This window comes from Nannospalax galili, unplaced genomic scaffold (genome assembly GCF_000622305.1).
Source record: "Nannospalax galili isolate Female #2095 unplaced genomic scaffold, S.galili_v1.0 scaffold332, whole genome shotgun sequence".
Taxonomy (NCBI): Eukaryota; Metazoa; Chordata; class Mammalia; order Rodentia; family Spalacidae; genus Nannospalax; species Nannospalax galili.
In genome coordinates, this window is record NW_008333794.1 from 2,935,248 (window position 1) to 2,953,917 (window position 18,670).

At 52.9% G+C, this 18,670-nt stretch overlaps 1 protein-coding gene across 2 annotated transcripts; it reads left to right on the plus strand.

Moving 5' to 3' along the window:
- Positions 1-13,751, plus strand: Klf15 (Kruppel like factor 15). 2 transcript variants are annotated; one of them, XM_008828584.3, is made up of 3 exons: positions 1-136; positions 4,573-5,676; positions 12,619-13,751. In XM_008828584.3, the coding sequence occupies exons 2-3, from the start codon at positions 4,598-4,600 to the stop codon at positions 12,785-12,787; spliced, it is 1,248 nt and encodes a 415-aa protein (XP_008826806.1). In that variant the 5' UTR covers positions 1-136; positions 4,573-4,597; the 3' UTR covers positions 12,788-13,751. The 2 variants fall into 2 exon arrangements, with proteins under 2 accessions (XP_008826806.1, XP_029417198.1); XM_029561338.1 differs by lacking the exon at positions 1-136 and adding an exon at positions 2,924-3,596.
- Positions 13,752-18,670: the final 4,919 nt, after the last annotated feature.

The following is an 18,670-nucleotide window of genomic DNA, read 5'->3' on the forward strand; positions in this document are numbered from 1 at the left end:
CCGGGAGTGAGTGCTGAGAGCCGCGGGCGCCGGGGCTCCGCTGCAGGACCGCGGGAGCCGCCGGGAGCGCAGGATCGGCTCGGACCCGGGCCGGGCTGCAGCGGGCCGGGCCCGCGCCTGGCGACGCCGAGTTCAGGTGGGAGAGCCGCGTGGACCCGCCCGGGTGACCGCAGGCGGTCCTCGGGCACGCGCTGCTTGAGATCCGGGTGCCTGGGGATGCGGGAGGAGCGGGGTGTGAGCACAGGGCCCGCGGAGGGTGACCCCGGTGTCCGCAGCTTCCTTCCACGGAGACCCCGCGTGTTCCTGGCGCTCTTCGCGGCCCGCGATCCCATATGGCGGCGGAGGTTACTGTCGGTCACCGCGACAGCGGTGCGGACCGGGGGCCACGGGCCCAGAGCCCAGCCCGGTGCGCTCCGGCGCTGTGCGGAGGGGTCTGGGTAGCTCCCCAACACCCCCACGCAGTTCACATTCGTGAGTGGGCATCCACACGCGGGCACCTGGCGGACACCCGCACGGACGCATTCTCCGCACTCCCCGCGGTGCACTGCGCCCCACACACGCAGTCACAAGACACAAACTCACACCCATTTGCGCACACACGCGACGGCGACCCGCGCGTACACTCTGACTCCTTGAGCAGTCACGGGACCCCCTTAGACCCAATACTACCTGGGAGATGGGCGAGGGTAGCTGCGGGGCCTGGATGGCCACCCCCTCTTCCTTCTCCACCTGGTAGTTACCCTTGGAGCCCCCTCTCCAGGGCGGCAGTGTTTCCACCCACGGTCCTGTAAAGGTGATGAAATCCCAAATGTTTGTGTCCTTCAGCGGTTTTCCCTTACTAGGACTGGTTTGTTGACCCGTGAGGAGCCCCTGCCACCCTACAGGTGCGAGAATACCAAGACTTGGTAACTTTGGGGCCTTCGCGCTGCTCAGGGAAGAGACTCTTATTTTGAAGAGCGGCCCCCATTTGCCACCCCCGTGATTTGCACGCTGACCCAATGGCTAGCCCTTGGCCAGCTCTCGGCTTGTTATCAATTACATGTTGTTCCTACAGCCGCTGTGTCCCCGGGAGGATAAACAGCAGGCCTGGCCGGCTGAGAGAGGGGGCGGAGCCCAGCGGCCAGCTGGGGACCGTGCCCAGAACAGGATGTCCCCTCCCCCTGCAAGCAGCCGCGTCTCTGGCAGCGCCACGTGCAGCTGTTTTTCAGGGACCAGAGCAGACTTGAGCGCGGGCACCACTTCGCTCAGGCTGGGCTCTGGGAAGTCCTGAACCCCCCTGGGCTCTTAGTGCCTCCCCACCGCGGAGATCCTCAACTCCGTGTTCAGATCCTGTTGACTGGCAGGGGCCACCCCACTCCTGGATCCTGGAATCACCTTCTTGAGGCACGCTCATTCAGCAAACACTGCTAGGCCCTGTTTTGGACTCTAGGATCAAGCCCTGTGCTTGGACAGAAAGAACTGCTTGTATTCTGGTAGGGAGGTAGACAGGAAACAAAGCACAAAGTTTGTCACAACCTTGCCTGCTGGGAAGAATAGAATATGAGGTTGTCTTAACAGAAAGTGACTTCTGAGCTGGGATCTAAATAAGGAGTTCCCTTCTGGAGTGCTGGGAAAGGAGGGACCCCTCTGCAGGGTAATCAGAGATCAAGTGTTTGGATGGGCAGGGCCCTGGTGCCCTGGACTGCCTGCCTAGAGGGACCCCACACCTTTCTTTGGAATTCCTTGAAGTTAGTTTTGGCCTATACTCACACTTTTGTACCCATTTTCTCCTTCCCTCCCCTCCCCCCTTCCCTTCCTCATTCTCTGTTTTTCTTCCCAATCCCTCTTTCCAATAGGGTCTCACCATAGCTAGCGTAGAATTCATGATCCTCCAGCCTCAGCATCCTGAGTGCTGGGATTATAGGCTGAGCCACCTATGCCCAACACCACGTTTTTTTAAAAAAATATTTTATTTATTTTTATTTTATGTGTATGCATGTATTGCCTGCATGTAGGTAAGTGCACCCGTGTCATGCAATGCCCTCAGAAGACAGAAGAGACTGTCAGATCCCCTGGAACTGGAGTTACCGACAGTTGTTAGCTGTCATGTGGGTACTGGGATTCAAACCCTGGTCTTCTGCAAGAACAGTCAGTGTTCTTAACCGCTGTGCTCTCTCTCCAGCCCTCACAGTTTTCTTGGGGGGGGTCTTTTTGAGACAGGGTCTCCCTGTAGCCCCAGCTGTCCTGGAATTTACTATGTAGACTAGGCTGGCCTTGAACTCACAGAGATCTGCCTGCCTCTGCCTCCTGAGTGCTGGGATTAAAGGTGTGCGCCACCTCGCCCAGCACAGTTTGTTTTTATACTGCATCTATACCACATCTTGGTTTCTATCCTTAAAAGAAGCCAAGGTAGGGTCTGGAGAGCTGGCTTGGTGGTTAAGAGTACTGACTGCCCTTGCAGAAGAGCAGGGGTTTGGTTCCCAGCACTCACATGGAAGCTAACAACCATCCATAACTCCACTTTCAGGGAACCCAGCACCTTCCTCTGGCTTCCGTGGGCATTGCACACAAGTGCACTTACATACATGCAGGCATAACGTTCATTACACATAAATAAATTTTTAAAAATTAAAAAAGGAAAGCCAAGATGCATCATCCCACATGGAAACAATGTGATTGCTCAGTGAATCCAGGTGTGGTGACATTTCAGGGGAGATTTTGGGAAAGCCAGAGAGTTCGCCCCCACCCCCATTTCCCAATTCCTTAGTGCTCCAGCACAGAGGCAGCAGGACCCAGTGCTTCTTGCATTTGAAGGCATGCTTAAGTGTGCAGACTCCAGTCAATGCTCAGTACACCTCACTGGGTGCCAGAGAGGGTGTGCCACATGCCTGAGGTCACCAATCTGATAGTTGTAGTTAAGGTGTCTGCAGGGAAGATGGCTTACAGATGGGGTTGGGAGACCTAGGATGGAGTGTAGGCCCTGCCTGGCCTTACTGTCCTTCACACTGCTCAGCACTCTTATTCCTCCCCAGTACGCTTAGTGAAAAGTGTGTATTTTAAAGCACAGTCCCAGTTTTAAATCCTTAACTGAGTATTTAAACCAAACAATCAGATGGCCTCCTGGTAAGGTAGCCCTGGGACTCAGTTCTTGCCTTCATTCCCTGAATACATAGCAGGAGAGATATTTGGAGACCACTTAGGCATTGAATAGTTGGGGAAACTGAGGCATGGGGGAGCAGGATGACTGCCTGTTGGTCACTGGGCAATAATACCAGGCCCCAGGCTGTGGGGTAATCCTGGAGACAGAAAGGGCAGAGAATCTGGACTCCCATGCTGGGCATTCCCCTTCCCCAACCCTGATAAACACCCAGCCAGCTATGGTCACTGGGCGGGGACAAAGGTCCAGAGAAGTGGCCCCGTCACAGCCGGACAGTGTTGACTCACCTTGAATGCCAGACCTAGCATGGCCTTTGGCTTCAGAGGACACAGCACTCCCTCTCTTCTCTACCAACATTCTCTGAGTCTCTCTTGGGCACCAGGTGTGGCGCTGAGCGCTGGGGACACAGCAGAGTGTGCTGGCTAGAGGAGGCGGGCATCACCTGAGCCCTGCCAAGGCGGTGAGTGGCCCAGACAGAAGATCTGCGGCATGGGGGGGCCAGGACAGGAGACTTCACTTCCCCACATTGGCCAAAAGCAACTCTTGTCTCCCATTCTGCTTGATGGTTGTGAGGTCCAAGGAGATTGCCCACAGGCTAGGATCTGGGACCTTCTATGGACTCATGGCCATCAGGAGCCAGATGTGGCAAATCATAACGAGAAAGCATCAGGTACCAAGGAGAGTGCTTTGCCCATGCCCGTGTTACCCCTCCTAGTCACACAGGAGGAAGGTGGCTCTTGATGGTCTAAGAACTGGGGATACAGCCCATGAAGACAGGTGCTTACTGGGGTTCAACTTTTTGTCTCCAAATTATAGTTTCCAGGTTAAAAATATAGGCAATCTAGTTAAATGTAAAAATAAACCAAAAGCATGTCCCATCCAATTCTGAGTATGTCATGCTTCATTAACAGTAGTTTGTTTAAGAAAATCTGAAATTAATATCTAACAGGCACTCCATGTTTTTATTTGCTCAACCTGGCAACAGAGAGAAGCCCCAACAACATAGGGTCAGAGAGCAGGTGGCCTTTCTTCTTCCCACCCCCTCTCTGGCTCAATAAGAGAAGAGTTTGGGATCCTTGGACTTCCAGTGCCTTCCACCCTGGCTGCTCTGGGGTCCAGAGCCTCCTCTCCTATGGAATCAGCTGTTCGTAGACAAGAGCATTTCTTGTCATGTTCTTTTCCAGGATGACTCTGGAAAATCTGTTTGAAACCAGAAGTGTCCTGGGTTGTGCAACGGGCCTAGAGAGGGCTCTTTTGCAAACAGAGTGGTGCAATTTCTAAAAACACTCTTGCAGGCCCTGTTCTCCCTCGGGATGGAGGCAGGCTCCAGACATTTGGCCACAGGAGGCCTTGGGCAGACAGCGGAGGGTGGGGACCACAAAGCGCCGGTGAACACAGCATCCTTCTGACCAGACCTCCCTTGTTCCTCTCTGCAGTCGCCTCCTGCACGGCCAGACCAGCATGGTGGACCACTTGCTTCCAGTGGACGAGACCTTCTCGTCGGCGAAATGCCCAGTAGGTTACCTGGGTGGCAGGCTGGCCAATCGACAGCCATACCATATGTTGCCCTCACCTGTCTCTGAGGATGACAGCGATGTCTCTAGCCCCTGCTCCTGTGCCAGCCCTGACTCTCAAGCCTTCTGTTCCTGCTACAATACAGGCCCAGGCTCTGAGGCCCAGGACAGCATCTTGGATTTCCTGCTGTCCCAGGCCACACTGGGCAGTGGTGGTGACAGTGGGGGCATTGGAGATAACAGTGGCCCTGTGACCTGGGGGTCCTGGAGGAGGGCCCCCGTGCCACTGAAGGGGGAACATTTTTGCTTCCCTGAGTTCCCATTGGGTGACCCTGATGACATCCCCAGGCCCTTCCAGCCTACCCTGGAGGAGATCGAAGAGTTCCTGGAAGAGAACATGGAGGCAGAGGTCAAGGAAGCCCCAGAGGGTGGCAGCAGGGACCCAGAGGCCTGCAGCCAGCTCTCAGCTGAGCCACACCGGAGCCACCTCCATCTGGAGTCTGGTGGCAGAGAGTGCTGTACCCCACCACCAAGCAGCACCAGTGGGGGTGGTGCTCAGGGTACAGGTGAGGGCTCAACATCTGACAGCCCTGTCCCTGTGCTGCTGCAGATCCAGCCCATGGCTGTGAAGCAGGAGGCAGGCACAGGGCCAGCCTCCCCAGGGCAGGCTCCAGAGAGCGTCAAGGTTGCTCAGCTCCTGGTCAACATCCAGGGGCAGACCTTTGCACTCCTGCCTCAGGTGGTACCATCTTCCAACTTGAACCTGCCCTCGAAGTTTGTGCGCATCGCCCCTGTGCCCATTGCGGCCAAACCCATTGGCTCGGGACCCCTAGGGCCCGGCTCTGCTGGCCTCCTTGTGGGCCAGAAGTTCCCCAAGAACCCAGCAGCAGAACTCATCAAAATGCACAAATGTACTTTCCCTGGCTGCAGCAAGATGTATACCAAGAGCAGCCACCTCAAGGCCCACCTACGCCGGCACACAGGCGAGAAGCCCTTTGCCTGCACCTGGCCGGGCTGCGGCTGGAGGTCAGTATGTGTGAACAGGCTGGGCAGCAAGCAAGGCCTGCTCATTTCTGCTGGCTTGGGTGTGTGGCCAAGGCCCCTTTCTCTGTTAGACAAGGTGGATTAGGAAAGGAATAAGGGGGCAGCCAGGGGACCTGGGTCAGACCTGGCAAGGCTGCCAGAGACTTCCTTGTCCTACCTGGTGACTAAAGCCCAAAACCACCTGGTCGCTGGTTTCTTAATGACCAGGTAAGGCTTGCTGGGGCTTGTGCTGCCTACTTGGTCTCCCAAGCTAGAATGAAGGATGAGGGGCTGGGCTGAAGAGGAAAGATGCTCAGCTAAGGGACAACTGAGTGTGTGGCACACAAACCACAGGCCAGACAAAGGCTAACCCAGGCCTTACAGCATCCTCAGGGTAAGTACCACTATCATACCCAGTGTGTTTTTGATGGGTACAGGCAGGCTCTGACTGGCCAAATACCAACCAGGTATTAGTACTCTGAATGGGATGTGAGCCCCAGGGCTTAAGCTAGAGAGTCACATCCCCAAAATGCTACTTCCCCAACCAGGAAATGAGCATTGTTCATAGGTATGGGTCAAGCCTGGCCCATGCTTCTTCCTCTGAGACCTGGAGGTGTATCTGGGAAGCCACAGAAAACAGCCAAAAGGAAGGGCAGGTGGCTGAGATATGGGGGTCAAAGCTGGCAGAATTCTTTAGACTTCACTCTGCACAGCAGGGTGTCCAGGGCAAGGTGTCTCTTCCAGACTTCTCAGCCTCAGTGTCAGGGACAAATGGAACCATAGCGTCACCCTGCTCTGAGCCCTGGGTACTGCTCACCCTGTTCAGGAGGCAAGTGACCTATAGAAGTTCACATGATCAGAGTTATAGCTGGGCACAGGATGCTCTAGCCTTTGTGGAGAGGGCGAGTGTGAGCAGCACAGTCCTGTCTTGGCTGTCATGTGCATTGAGTGTGTCAGATGTGGCTCATCTCTGTGCACTGGGATACATGTATGGCTGGACCATGCAAGTGAATGCCTGCTATATGTGTGCATGCCTACCTGTGAGTGGTGTGATCTGTGTATCTGGTGTGTGGGGTGGCACACAGGAACAGTCACAGAGGTGGTTTTCTGGGCCAGCCTCGTTCTGAGCTGGGGTGCTGGCCCCAGGCAGGTGCTAGCCTGCTGAGGCTGTGTGGAGGGACAACAGTGACTGTAAGATGCAGTGATGGCAGTGCCTCCTCTCAGGCACTGAGCTGGCCAGAGAAGGAACTTTGCCAGGCAATGTCTTAAGTTGTGGGGGTTCTTTCTGAGAGGTGTTTTGTCTTCTTCACCCCTGTTCGGATTGATTGAGAGTACCCCAGGGCTCCTAGGCATGCTGTTCCCTCTTCTCTGAGCCACATGTCTTGGTGCACTGAGCAGGCACAGGACTGTCAGCAGAAGCCCAGTCCAGACAGAGGGACCTAGGGATGCATTAACTGAGGAAGGAGAACAGTGGTCCCAAATTGGAGGAGGCAGTAGGGTTAGGGGTCACCTTGGAGCAGCCACCAACTTGATGTTTTCTTTTTTTAATATTTATTTATTTAATGTGTATAAGTGTGTTGCCTGCATGTATGTAAGTGCACCTGTTTTGTGTAATGCCCACAGAGGCCAGAAGAGGGAATTGGATTCCCCTGGAACTAGAGTTATGGACAGTTGTTAGCTGCCATGTGGGTGCTGGAAATTGAACCTAGGTCCTCTGCACGAGCAGCCAGTGCTCTTAACTGCTGAGCCATCTCTCTAGCCCCTGAATCTGATATATTCTATCTGTGCCCTGGAGCCTAGGACTGGTGTAGGGGTTTCACTGTACCCACTTTTCATGAGACATACTGTCAAACCCCCAAAGTCAGTGTGAGGAGGAAACTTGAAGGTGTCCTACCTGGATACCTTGGGAGATACCCTCACTCACAGGGATTGCTCATGGGCAAGCAGTTAGACGGCCTTCTCCTAATAGTCCTGACTCCACCTTTCCAGCTCTGTACCCTGACTGATATTGCCCATCTGACTGGCATGGCAAGGAGGTAAGGCAGGGAGGGCTGCAGGCTGTGAGGCAGGTCATTGCCCACTGCACAGTTGTTCTGGGAGGCAGGAGGCATGCATGAGAGTGATCTGTACAGATCTGTATGAAAGGACTGTGGCTCTGACCCTCAGCTTTGCACTGGCCCCTTGTCAAGGCAGGACCCACTCGGAAGGGCTAGGGTGGTCTTTGACATGGCATCCATGCAGAACATTCCTCAGAGGCTGTTCCCACTGTCACCCCTCTCCAGGCTCCCAGAGACCTTTCCCCTGTGCAGCAGCTGCCTCAGGGGAGGCTTGGTGGTCTGAAGGTGTGGAACCCACAGGATGTTCTCAAGATGAGAAGCCTAGGCGTTGTGCCTAGGAGACCTGCACGTACTGTAGGTGTGGAGCCTATCTTCTTCCCCAGGCATTAGAGTGGTCATCAGTTCCTTGCTTTCAGTCAGGTGGGAAGATGGACCCTATTCTGGGCCAGGATGTGATGTGATGATGATGATGATGATGATGATGATGATGATGATGTGATGATGATGGTGGTGGTGGTGGTGGTGGTGGTGGTGGTAACATGCCATTCACAGTTCTGAGTCATTTACTATATGCTGTAATGATTTCCAGTCTCTGAGAGCCAGAGTCCCCCACCAACCCCTTCACTTGTGTGTACCTTCCATGGGGAGCTCATTACTCCCTGATGTTAATCTGGCTTTTAGATACAGCACTTTGGTGCTCTTGGGCCCCTGTCCGGCCTTCTCACTCTGGCCCATAGCCTGCCCAGCCTCCACCTTTTCCTGAGCAGCATCAGCCGTGCCAACCTCCCCTCTGTTTCCCTTACTGCATTATGGGTGAATCGATGTTTGTGGTGGCCCAGCCTTTACTGTGCAACCTCCCCTTCTCCCCCACCACACATCATCTCATTGAGTCTTCACAACAGCCCCATGGAGCATAGGCACCAACTACATTCTAACAGAGGGGGGATCTAAGGCATAGGACAAACGAATGACTTGCCACAGGGATATAGCTGGTGAGTGTGGATTTTAAGTGTGCCCCTCTGGGTACCATTAATGGAGAATGGTCCTCTAGCAGTACAACCAGGTACTAAAGTGGCCTGTGCGTGTGTGTGTGTGTGTGTGTGTGTGTGTGTGTGTGTGTGTACAGATGTGTTCAGGTATGCATGCACATGAAGGCATCTTCAAGGATCTTTCTCAGTATCTCTCTACCTTGTCTTTTGAGACAGGGTCTGTCATTGAACCTGGAGTTCACTAAATAGCTAAGCTGTTCTGGCCAGTGAGGGATCTGCCTGCCTCTGCCCTACCAGTGCTGGGATTATAGGCACACCCTGCATTTTACCAACTAAGCCATCTTCCTGGCCATAGGCTGTGCTTTTTCTGATGTTGTGTTCCCAAGTGTGGGAAAAGAGATAGCTAACAGCAGCACGCATAGTGGTGCCCTGATGAGCACGAGGCACTGCTCTGAGCATGCTGCATCTTAGATCATTAAACTTTCCAAAATTAGTCTATGAGATGGACCCATTTTACAGAGGAGGAAATGGAGGTACGGAGCAGTTAAATAAGCTTTCTGGTGCCATACAAGTTATAAGTGGCAGAGCCAGGGGTTTAACAGCTGTCTACTTCCCTGCCCACCCTAGACTCAGTTGGTTCTCCATGTCCCCACTGCACACCTTCCTGGGGAGAGCTTGGAGTATGGAGAAAGGCCCCTCCACCTACAGCTGGGCCTGGCTGGCCCAGCAAGTTCTTCCTATATTTCCTGTCTGGCTCTGATACAGGCACTGGGTCCTGAGCTCCTAGAACTTGCTTGCACCCTCTCCTCTGTCCCTGCTCAGCCCAGTGGACCTTCCCACAGCTGAGGTGACACCTGCCCCAGTCCAGTGCACACTGCCTTCTGCTTTCATCCTGTACCCAGGATTCCCTGCCCCTCTCCTCGTGGAACGTGATTTTGTGTACAGGAGGGACTGAAACCAGCTGACCTGTTCTCGTCTAACCATCTGGGAAATGGCTGTTTGCCGGCCTTCCTAGAAGTTTCCTTGCCTCTCAGACACAGGCCTCCTTTGTTCTTTGCAGCGGAACACCCTGTTCCAGAGTGGTCAGGCTGCTCCTTCCAGAAAGAATCTCGCTCAGCCATAAAGTGAATATTAATAGCTGTCAGCCGTCTGTGTGGCCTGTACTACTGGTATCCTTAGTGGACACAGGAGGTTCAGAGGGCAGTGAAATCCAAAACCACTGAGCTTTGGAGTAGGTGGGCACAGGATTCAAACCTAGTAGTCTGGCCAGCTCTCTTACCCCTATCATTGCTGCGTATATGTGAGGATACATTTTATGTATGGCCTTATGATTGGCCGAAGCCCCACGTCTCACCCACACAAACTGAGGGGTTGCAGTTCTGAGGCTTAATGGTGGATGACCATTGCTTTCTGGCACATGGCAGTGTCTCAAGGAATGGGGCAACTTCATACAAAGTTGCTGTAGCTCCAGCATTGGTGTTCCAGGTGGCTCCAGAGAGTCACCTGGCTCCTCTGCTTCCTCTTCCTGTGACCCAGCCACAGGAGTTATGATTCTGAGCCACATGGCTCCTGGTCTTACACTCAACTCCTTGTGTATAAGAGCTCACAGTTCTTAAACAATTGTCATGTCTGAAGCATTGCTCTGAACATGTATGTCATTGCCTGCCACAGGCCTCTGGAATAGGTCTGTCATCATCCCTGTCTCTTGCTGGGGAAACTGAGGCTTAGCAAACTAGGCAACCCTTCCTGGCCCTGTCCACAGGCTGTGTCTTACCCAACCAATCCCTTGCCCCAGTGTTACCCCAGATCTCTTTTGGTTGCTGTTTAGGAGGATGAGGCCCTGTGAGGCTGGGGTCATCTTCAGCTGAATTGAAATGACAGGCCTCTCAGGTACCAGGGAGGCTGTGAAGCAGAGAAGGGTTCTGGAGTGAGGACAGCTTGTTCTTGGCCTGGCTGCCCCTCAGCTAGCTACCTGTCCTCCTCATGTCACCATAACCAGGGGGATGTTGCCCATGCACTGGAAGGCAGGCAGGAAGTGAGGAGGAAAACTGAGGCGGAGGGTGTTGAGGACCACACTAGCATGGTGGGAATGTTCAAAGCTAACCCCTTCCTAAGCAAGGCTCTCTGCCCATGGCCATTGGAAGCTGTGTGCCCAACTTTTGCTGGGGGCAGGTGACTCTGGCCCAGGGTCTTGGTGACACACACCACCCAACCAACCAGAGGAGGCCAGAGGTGGCTGGACATCTGCTGTCCCCAGAGCAGACAGGCCAGGTGAGGAGGCTTTGTTCAGGACTCAATTGTTCTGTCCTGATGAACCTCGGTTCACATCCTTGTGAGCATCTTCTGGTCAGAAAGTCTACTGAAGGCTGTCCTTGTACCAGGCCCCTCTGAGACTTGAGATAAGATTTAAGGGCAGCAACTTATACTGCAGCAGAGAGGTACTACACTTCCAGCAGCACAAGAGGCCAAAGCCCTGGTGTCCTGAGCCTTGCTCAGTGCCTGTGCTACTGGTCTTTCTGCATTCCCCAGGCTGTGGGTCAAGGCTGCCCTACCACAGGATCAGAGTCAAGGTAGTTGCAGTCCCTGCCACTAGGTGTGATGATCTTGCTTTCCTCCACTTAATCTGCCTCACTGACAGGCCTGCTTAGGAATGGGGTGCCAGGCCTGGAGTTTCTGTGTGTACCTGAGTGTGCCCAGTGAACAGTGTGTACATGCACTGGCAGCCCTTCCTCATCCTGGAGTGCCTTCTCTATTTCAGTGTACCTCCTGGACACTTCCCATGAAGCAGCAGCTGGCTGATCATAGGGAATCAGGCAATGGTGTCCTTCCTGGAGCTGGTACTATGTAGGGACAGCTGAGCATCATCAAAGAGTTGAAATGAACTTGAAATTGCAGTAGGGCTGAGGTATTGGTGGAGTACTTGCCTGGCACGCACAAAAGGAAAGATAATAAAATTGCAGTGGTAGCAAGAGCCCAGGAAGAGACACAGATGGGGTGCAGGCCCAGGAGTTGGTGAACTCTGCAGGATGGGTAGGAGAGAGCAGAAGTGGGAAGAGGAGACAGTGCAAGTACCCTGTGGCAAGAGAGAGGAGGTGGAGCAGGGAAGAAGTCACTGTGGGGTGAGGGTGAGGAGGGTAGTGAGGTCCCAGGGGTGGGATTGCCAGAACCAGGGCCAGGTAGTGAGAGCCACAGGTCCCTGAAGTCAGCAGCAAGTAGCCTGGGTATCTTGGGCTGGCTCTGGTTCCTGCCTGTTCAGTGGGTGTCTGCTCCCAGGCCTGCAGTAGTGGAGACTGGTGTTATAGGATGCCCTTTAATTGCTTAGGAAGAAATTCCTTGCCAGGGTATTTGAAGGCATCTTAGAGAGCCCCACTTCCAGAATGGCAGGGTGCAAGAACTAGGCAGACTCAAGGCTAAGGTCCTTACTCCCTGTTGAAATGGAAGCTGAGGAGCCAGGCACTGGCTGTGGACTGCAGAGGTCATGTGTTCCTTTGGCTGGGTTTCCCTAGACCTTCATGGGTGCCCCCCCACCCTCCTCTGGGGGAAGCCCTGGTGGGGAGGAGATAGAGTGATGCTGTTACCAGCACTTGAGTGATCCAGGGCACAGGGCCTCAGCAACTGACTGAGTGCTGGGGAGAAAGTCCTAGGGGGCCAGCAGCCTTAGGTTCTTTTAGGGTGCAGAGCAGACCTGTGAGTCTTTAATCCATGGCTGTTGCCCTCTTGTGGGACCCAGGAACCCAGGGAGTTGCCAGGCCCTCACCAGGTGGATGTAGGGATGGACTGACATCCTAAGAATCAGCCTGACTTGGCCTGGCCACCGCACCCTGGTCCTGGGGAGGCTGCAGGGCTGGCCATGGGATTGTGCTGCACACGCTGGCCTGGCTGACCGCCGTGTCCCACAGGTTCTCACGCTCCGATGAGCTGTCCCGGCACCGGCGTTCCCACTCGGGTGTGAAGCCATACCAGTGTCCTGTGTGCGAGAAGAAGTTCGCGCGGAGTGACCACCTCTCCAAACACATCAAGGTGCACCGCTTCCCGCGGAGCAGCCGTGCCGTGCGCACCATCAACTGAGCGCCACGGCTGCCCCACCCCAGGCCCCACTTTTTTTTTAAAAAGCAATAATTTATTTGCCTCCATCAGAGGGATGTGACAACTACCAGCCCCACTTCTGAAGCCTAGGAGGTATGACCCAGAGCCACCATGGCTGCCTTTCCAGGAGGACCTAGAGCCCCCACACTCCCTGTGAGGCTGGTTCCCCTGGGGCCGAGGCAGGCCTGCCTGCGCCCATGTGCCATTGTGCCTTCCCTACAGCCACCAGCTGGAAGCAGGGTTTAGCGTGCCCTAGCCCTTTCCCCTGGGCTCCCCGCTTGGGACAAAGCCAACACTTTTATTGCTGGGGAAGGAGAAATGTTTGGGCCCTGTTGAAATGTTAGTTCCCAGATGGAGCCATTGCGGGAAGAAGGAAGTAGGCTAAAAGTGCAGGGCTGCACTGTGGTGTGGGGGCTACCATGTGCAAGAGGCAGCATTCAACTTGAACGTTCAACTTAGCATAGCAGAGACCTGGCCGGAAAGCCTGAATGTGGGAGTGAGGTAAAGAAGTGGACCTCCAGGGCGGTAATGCATGTGCTTAAATTAAATGTGCAAGACAGAGCCATACCCACCTGTGGTCCCCTCCTCCAGACATCAGATTGTATTGGGTGGAAGGAAGGGGAACAGGGGCAGTGGGTGCTGAGGAACCAGCTAGCGCCTCCCTTCCTGACTTAGATTTGCATTCCTCATCTTGTCTAGAAATTAATACCAATTGAACTAGCTTGTTTTGATAGGTCTGTTTCACATCCTATGAATGTATGTAAATAAACTGTATATAAATACGCATCTGCGTAAAATATCTTTTAATAACACGTCGACATTTGTGTAAATTTGAAATTTAAAAAATTCTATAAAGTTGGTGTACATATGTTACAATTATGTATATTTTCTTTGGTCCTTCATAAAAATATATTTACTTTGCCAATAAAAAGATAAAAAGAACTCAAACACTGTTTGACCTTCACATGCTGGCTCCCATCGCTCGCCTCACACTGGGGGTGGTTCTGGGGCTGAGCCTGACTGGATCTGCTTCTTCCATCTCCCCACCCAGACCTCCCTCTCCAGTCCGTGTTTGGTGTCACCTGTGGGAAGTGTCTGCAGCCAGCCAGTCACCTGCTCCCAGGATTGCTATTTGAGACCCTGGCTGGGCACTTCCTGCTACATTGGGTCTGCCAAGTAGCTACCATTTGCTTCCTGTGTGCTGAGGTGATCACTTGCCTTCTTGGCCCTCCCCTAGGCAGGTGGCCTGACTCCTGCCTGCACAGTGACTTTGACTCTCTTGGGGACCTTCACCAGACAGGGACTAGTCTCAGGCCCTCTCTTCTACCTCCCTGACTCCCAGCATGTCTGGGTTCCACTGTTGGGTTTGGATCCATGTCCTCCACAGGCTGGGCTGTAGGGTTAATGGAAGCAGAGAACCAGTGTGGTTCTGCAGGGAATGACCCCAGAGAGGTGACAGGGCTGCTGTGAGGTACACAGTAGGTCAGCCTCCCTGGCTCACCTGTACAGTATAAGGTGAGAATCTTCTAGAAATCTCTTGACCCCACTAAAAGTGCTAGGTGCTGGCTGGGCAAGGGTTTCTCAGGAGCTCTTCAGAAATCTGGAGGCAGCTGGCAGGTGGGTTTCCAGCAGAGAGATGCATACACAGCGTGGTGTGGTGCTGCCATCTCAGTAGGTGGAAGCCACTGTCCTCTCAGGCCTGGAGATGGGCTGCTGCTCTGTCCTGTCCTGTGGGAGTTGGCAGTCACTGCACACTCACGTATGACCAGTATGGCTAATTGGAGGGTGGACATCCCATCTGACCACTCTTGTGACCTCTGCCCTTTGGCCCTGACTAGATGTACTCTCTGAGGACAAACAGGCCCTGGGGAAGTGAGGCATTGATTTCCAGCTGTGTTAACGTAATCTCTCTCCATCCTTAAGCAACACAGCCACAGATACAAGGGACATTGGAGGGGCCGGGGAAGCCTATTATGTAGTCATGTTGATGACATTGAGAAGAATAAACCATGAGCCCATGTACCTCTGTGGCCAAGGACTGATGGGACATGCTATTCCCTCATCTCTGTGTGTCACCAACAGCTTAGTTGTTCTGTCCAGCTGAGCTGTGGACCATCTTGGGGCAGGGAATGTATATGGGGTGGTGTAAGTCAGTGTGGGCCCCAGATCCTTACCTGAAGCCTGTGTTGTACTCCTGCTCTTCAGTGAGTCTGTATCTGTAGCGGAGCCTGAGGGGGCACACAACAAGGCAAACTGGCTGTTGCAGTCTCCTTGCCTGTGGCCCCTCAGTGCTGCCACTTGGGGTGGGCTAATACTGCTCCAGGTTGTACCACGCATAACAGACAGGTGGAAAAGTCCCCTTGTCATAGTGTGGTGGTCTACGGTAAGTGGGGATGCAAACCTGCCTCTCAGCAGCATGGAGTCTAGAAAACCATGGGGAGCAGGTGAGGATGGCAGTGGCCCAACCTGCTTGGTACCTTTCGACCCTCTAATTTTGGTAGCTGGAAGAGAAGTGCTTGTCCTGTTCTGTGTGCAGAGAAAGCAGAAGATGTGGGCCTGTGGGCCTGCAATTATTTGCAATAGGGGAAGAATCTAGAAGATGATCCAAGTCTCCCCAAGGTCTTTGGTTAAGAATAGAGCATTGATGGTGGTGGTGCACGCCTTTAATCCCAGTGGGAGGCAGATGCAGGCGGATCTCTGTGAGTTCAAGGCCAGCCTGGTCTACATAGTAAGTTCCAGTACAGCTGGGGCTACAGGGAGACCCTGTCTCAAAAAAACTAAAAAAAAAAAAAAAAAAAAAAAAAAAGAGTAGAGCACTGTTAAAAACTAACTGGTATATCACTGTTAATGTTAACGATAGGCAATCCAGTGCTGGCTACCGCAGCATAACAGGATTCCTGAGACACCAGCTCAGCCACTGGGCTTTCAAACAGCTTGTGCCATTTTTCTACCCATCACTAGTCTTGTGAACTCCAGATGACCCTACAGCCATTTCTACATAGACCAGAGCTAAGTATCTCCTGGTAGGCTCAGAATGAAGGACTGTGCTGTGATGGGTGAAAACTCAGTCCTTCATTTGCGTGAAGGGTTGCCCATGATTGGTGCAGACAGCCTTGCCACATTCCCTTTCTGGATATATAATAAGGCAGCTCTCTAGATCCTTTTTTGAGGCAGCTAGAAGGCACCTGCCTGTGCTTGGCCTGAAACATGAGGGCCAGGAAAAGGGTTCTCCTAAGCAGAGCAGCTTTCCAAGAGAGGAAAGGGAGATGGAGAGAACACTGCAATGGGAGAGCGGCCGAGACTCCAGAGACCACAAAGCAGAAGTACAGATGCAAGAGAACTGAGGCTGGCTGGAGAAGACTGAAGAGCCAGAGACCACAAACTGCCTGTACTCTGGCCTGTACCCTGAGCCTGAGAGTTGTGACACAGAATTATAATAGTTACTCAGTGCTAGGATGCTAGTGTTAAAGCCTGGAGCAGTGCACCTCCACCCTGAGTACCTGGAGTTCCTAAGCCTCTGGCTTCTAAGCCTGGAGCAGCAGAGTACTGGCTCTTGAATTTGAATTTGATCTGAAGTCTCTGGATCTGCTGGTCTAGCCCCTACTCAATGTTCAGGACTGCCTGCTCTTGAGAGTATCTCATTTGCTCAGGGCTTCTCTCTTTCTCTCTCTCTCTCTCTCTCTCTCTCTCTCTCTCTCTCTCTCTCTCACTCACTCTCTCTCTCTCACTCTCTCTCCCTTTCCCTCTTGTCTCTGACTCAATCTGGCTTAAACTTGCCATCCTCCTGCCTCAGCCTCCTGAGTCCCAGCATGACCAGTGCCTACCAGCACACCTGGCTTCCTACTCAATGATTTCTATCAATCACAGCATCACAGAACAAAAATGAGCCATGGTGACCTTCAGTGTCGCCCCCACCCCCACCCCTAGTCAGACCATTGCTGATACCAGGTACATCAACCTGCACATGAGTCAGACCACTGCAACTCAGAAGTCCCCAAATGCTGTGGCTTTTACAAGGTAGACAGTCACATTCGTCTTTGGAAGCAGTCTGAGAAGAAGCAGACTGGGCCAAAGTGGCTCCTCCAGGCTGTAATATGTTTCCCACATGACTCAGCTGGGAGAAATGGGCAAGGGGCTGGCTGTGTGCTCGTCCCCTACTCCTAGGCACTGCCACTTCTGCTCACATTCCATTGGTCAGAAGGTAGCCCACAGCCTCAGCTTCAGTGTCCCCAGCTAGAATACTAGGGGCCCTTACAGGAACAGGAAGGGGACAAGGGGACAGTTGTGAAGGGCGGTCTGCCTCTTTACTGTGAACACTGGTGGCCTTGCTTTCCCAGGAGACCGAAGGATGGCACCTGTGTGGCACCAGTTGAAGTTTGCTTGCAGGGCCTCATAGATGCGATCCCTAATCACATCCCTAATCATATTGGTATGGGGCCACTGGTAGGACTTCAGCACAGAGGGTTGTCAGGAAGGGAAACCAGAAATAGGACCCAGGAGCTTCCATGCAGGCTGCCTTGGCTGGGGAACCCTAACTGCTGTGGACAGAAGCCAATCCTTGTGTCTCATCATGGTCTGCTCCTGAATATGGCCAAGATCTACAGAGGGGTCACAGTGTGGAGGGGACCATCAGGAATTCTAGGGAGACTAGCTTTCTATTACATTGCCTAAGAGTGTCAAAGGCACAGGCAGGGGAAACTGTTGGGTATGGGCATGGACCTCGTAGGCATGAAAAGGAGATCTGAACCTAGGAACCAGGTCTCAATAGGTCTTGCTTCATTTGAGAAGAGACATGGTAGAGTTGGCAGTGTGGGTAGGGCCCTTTCAAAGGTGCAGAGTGAGCAGCATCCATACAGAAAGCGCATACCTGTACCTCACCACCTTCAATAAGGAAGGGATGAAGGGCTGGGAGGATGGCTCAGTGGTTAAGAGGGCATGCTGCTCTTTCAGTGGACCAGCGCTCAGTTCCTAGCAAACACATCAGGTGGTTCATAACTCTAGCTCCAGGGGATCCGATACCTTTTTCTGGATTCTGGTGGCACCAGTATGCACATGTGCCATCATGCACATGAGCATTCAAACATATAAAATAAAAGTAAAATCCTTTTTTAAAAAAAGGAAGGGATGGTCCTGGCTTCTGGGAAGCCCTGAAGAGACCCAGGCTGCAATCAAAGCACCAGCAGAGGGTAAAAGGGGTGGTGAGATGGAGAAGAGAGGCTGCGAGGAAGCAGACCTGCAGGGACTGTGGGCAGGAAGGAGGGCGGTGACTTGCCAGTCCTGCTGCAGACGAGGCTACATGGGCATTTCCCAGTGCGGTGGAAAAGGTGGAGGAAAAATTGTACATTATATTCTGCTGTATACTTTTTTTGAAGCAGGGTCTTCCTGTAGCCCCAGCTGTCCTTGAACTCACTATGTAGACCAGGCTAGCCTTGAACTCACAGAGATCCGCCTGCCTCTGCCTCCCAAGTGCTGGGACTATAGGCGTGCACCATCACACCTGGCTCGCTGCTGTATACTTAAGAATACATAAACAACAGAAAGTACCACATGTACTAATATTTAAAATATGCATTAATATATCATAAAATATGTAACATGTACTAATGTAGTTGCAATAACAATATATGATTAAGTAATACCACACACATAGAGTTTAACTACATATGCTGCCATTTCTAATTTAAGTAATAGAGTAGCTGTTATGTGTGGTTTAATAATGGGGGTATATCCTGATAAACACATCACCAATGTTCAGAGTGGCTACACAAACCAAAACCTCCACGGCATCATTAGGCACTGTAATCTGATGGCTTCATCTATGGCCTCAGGCCTGGCCAACACATTTTGTGGTGCACAGACATATGC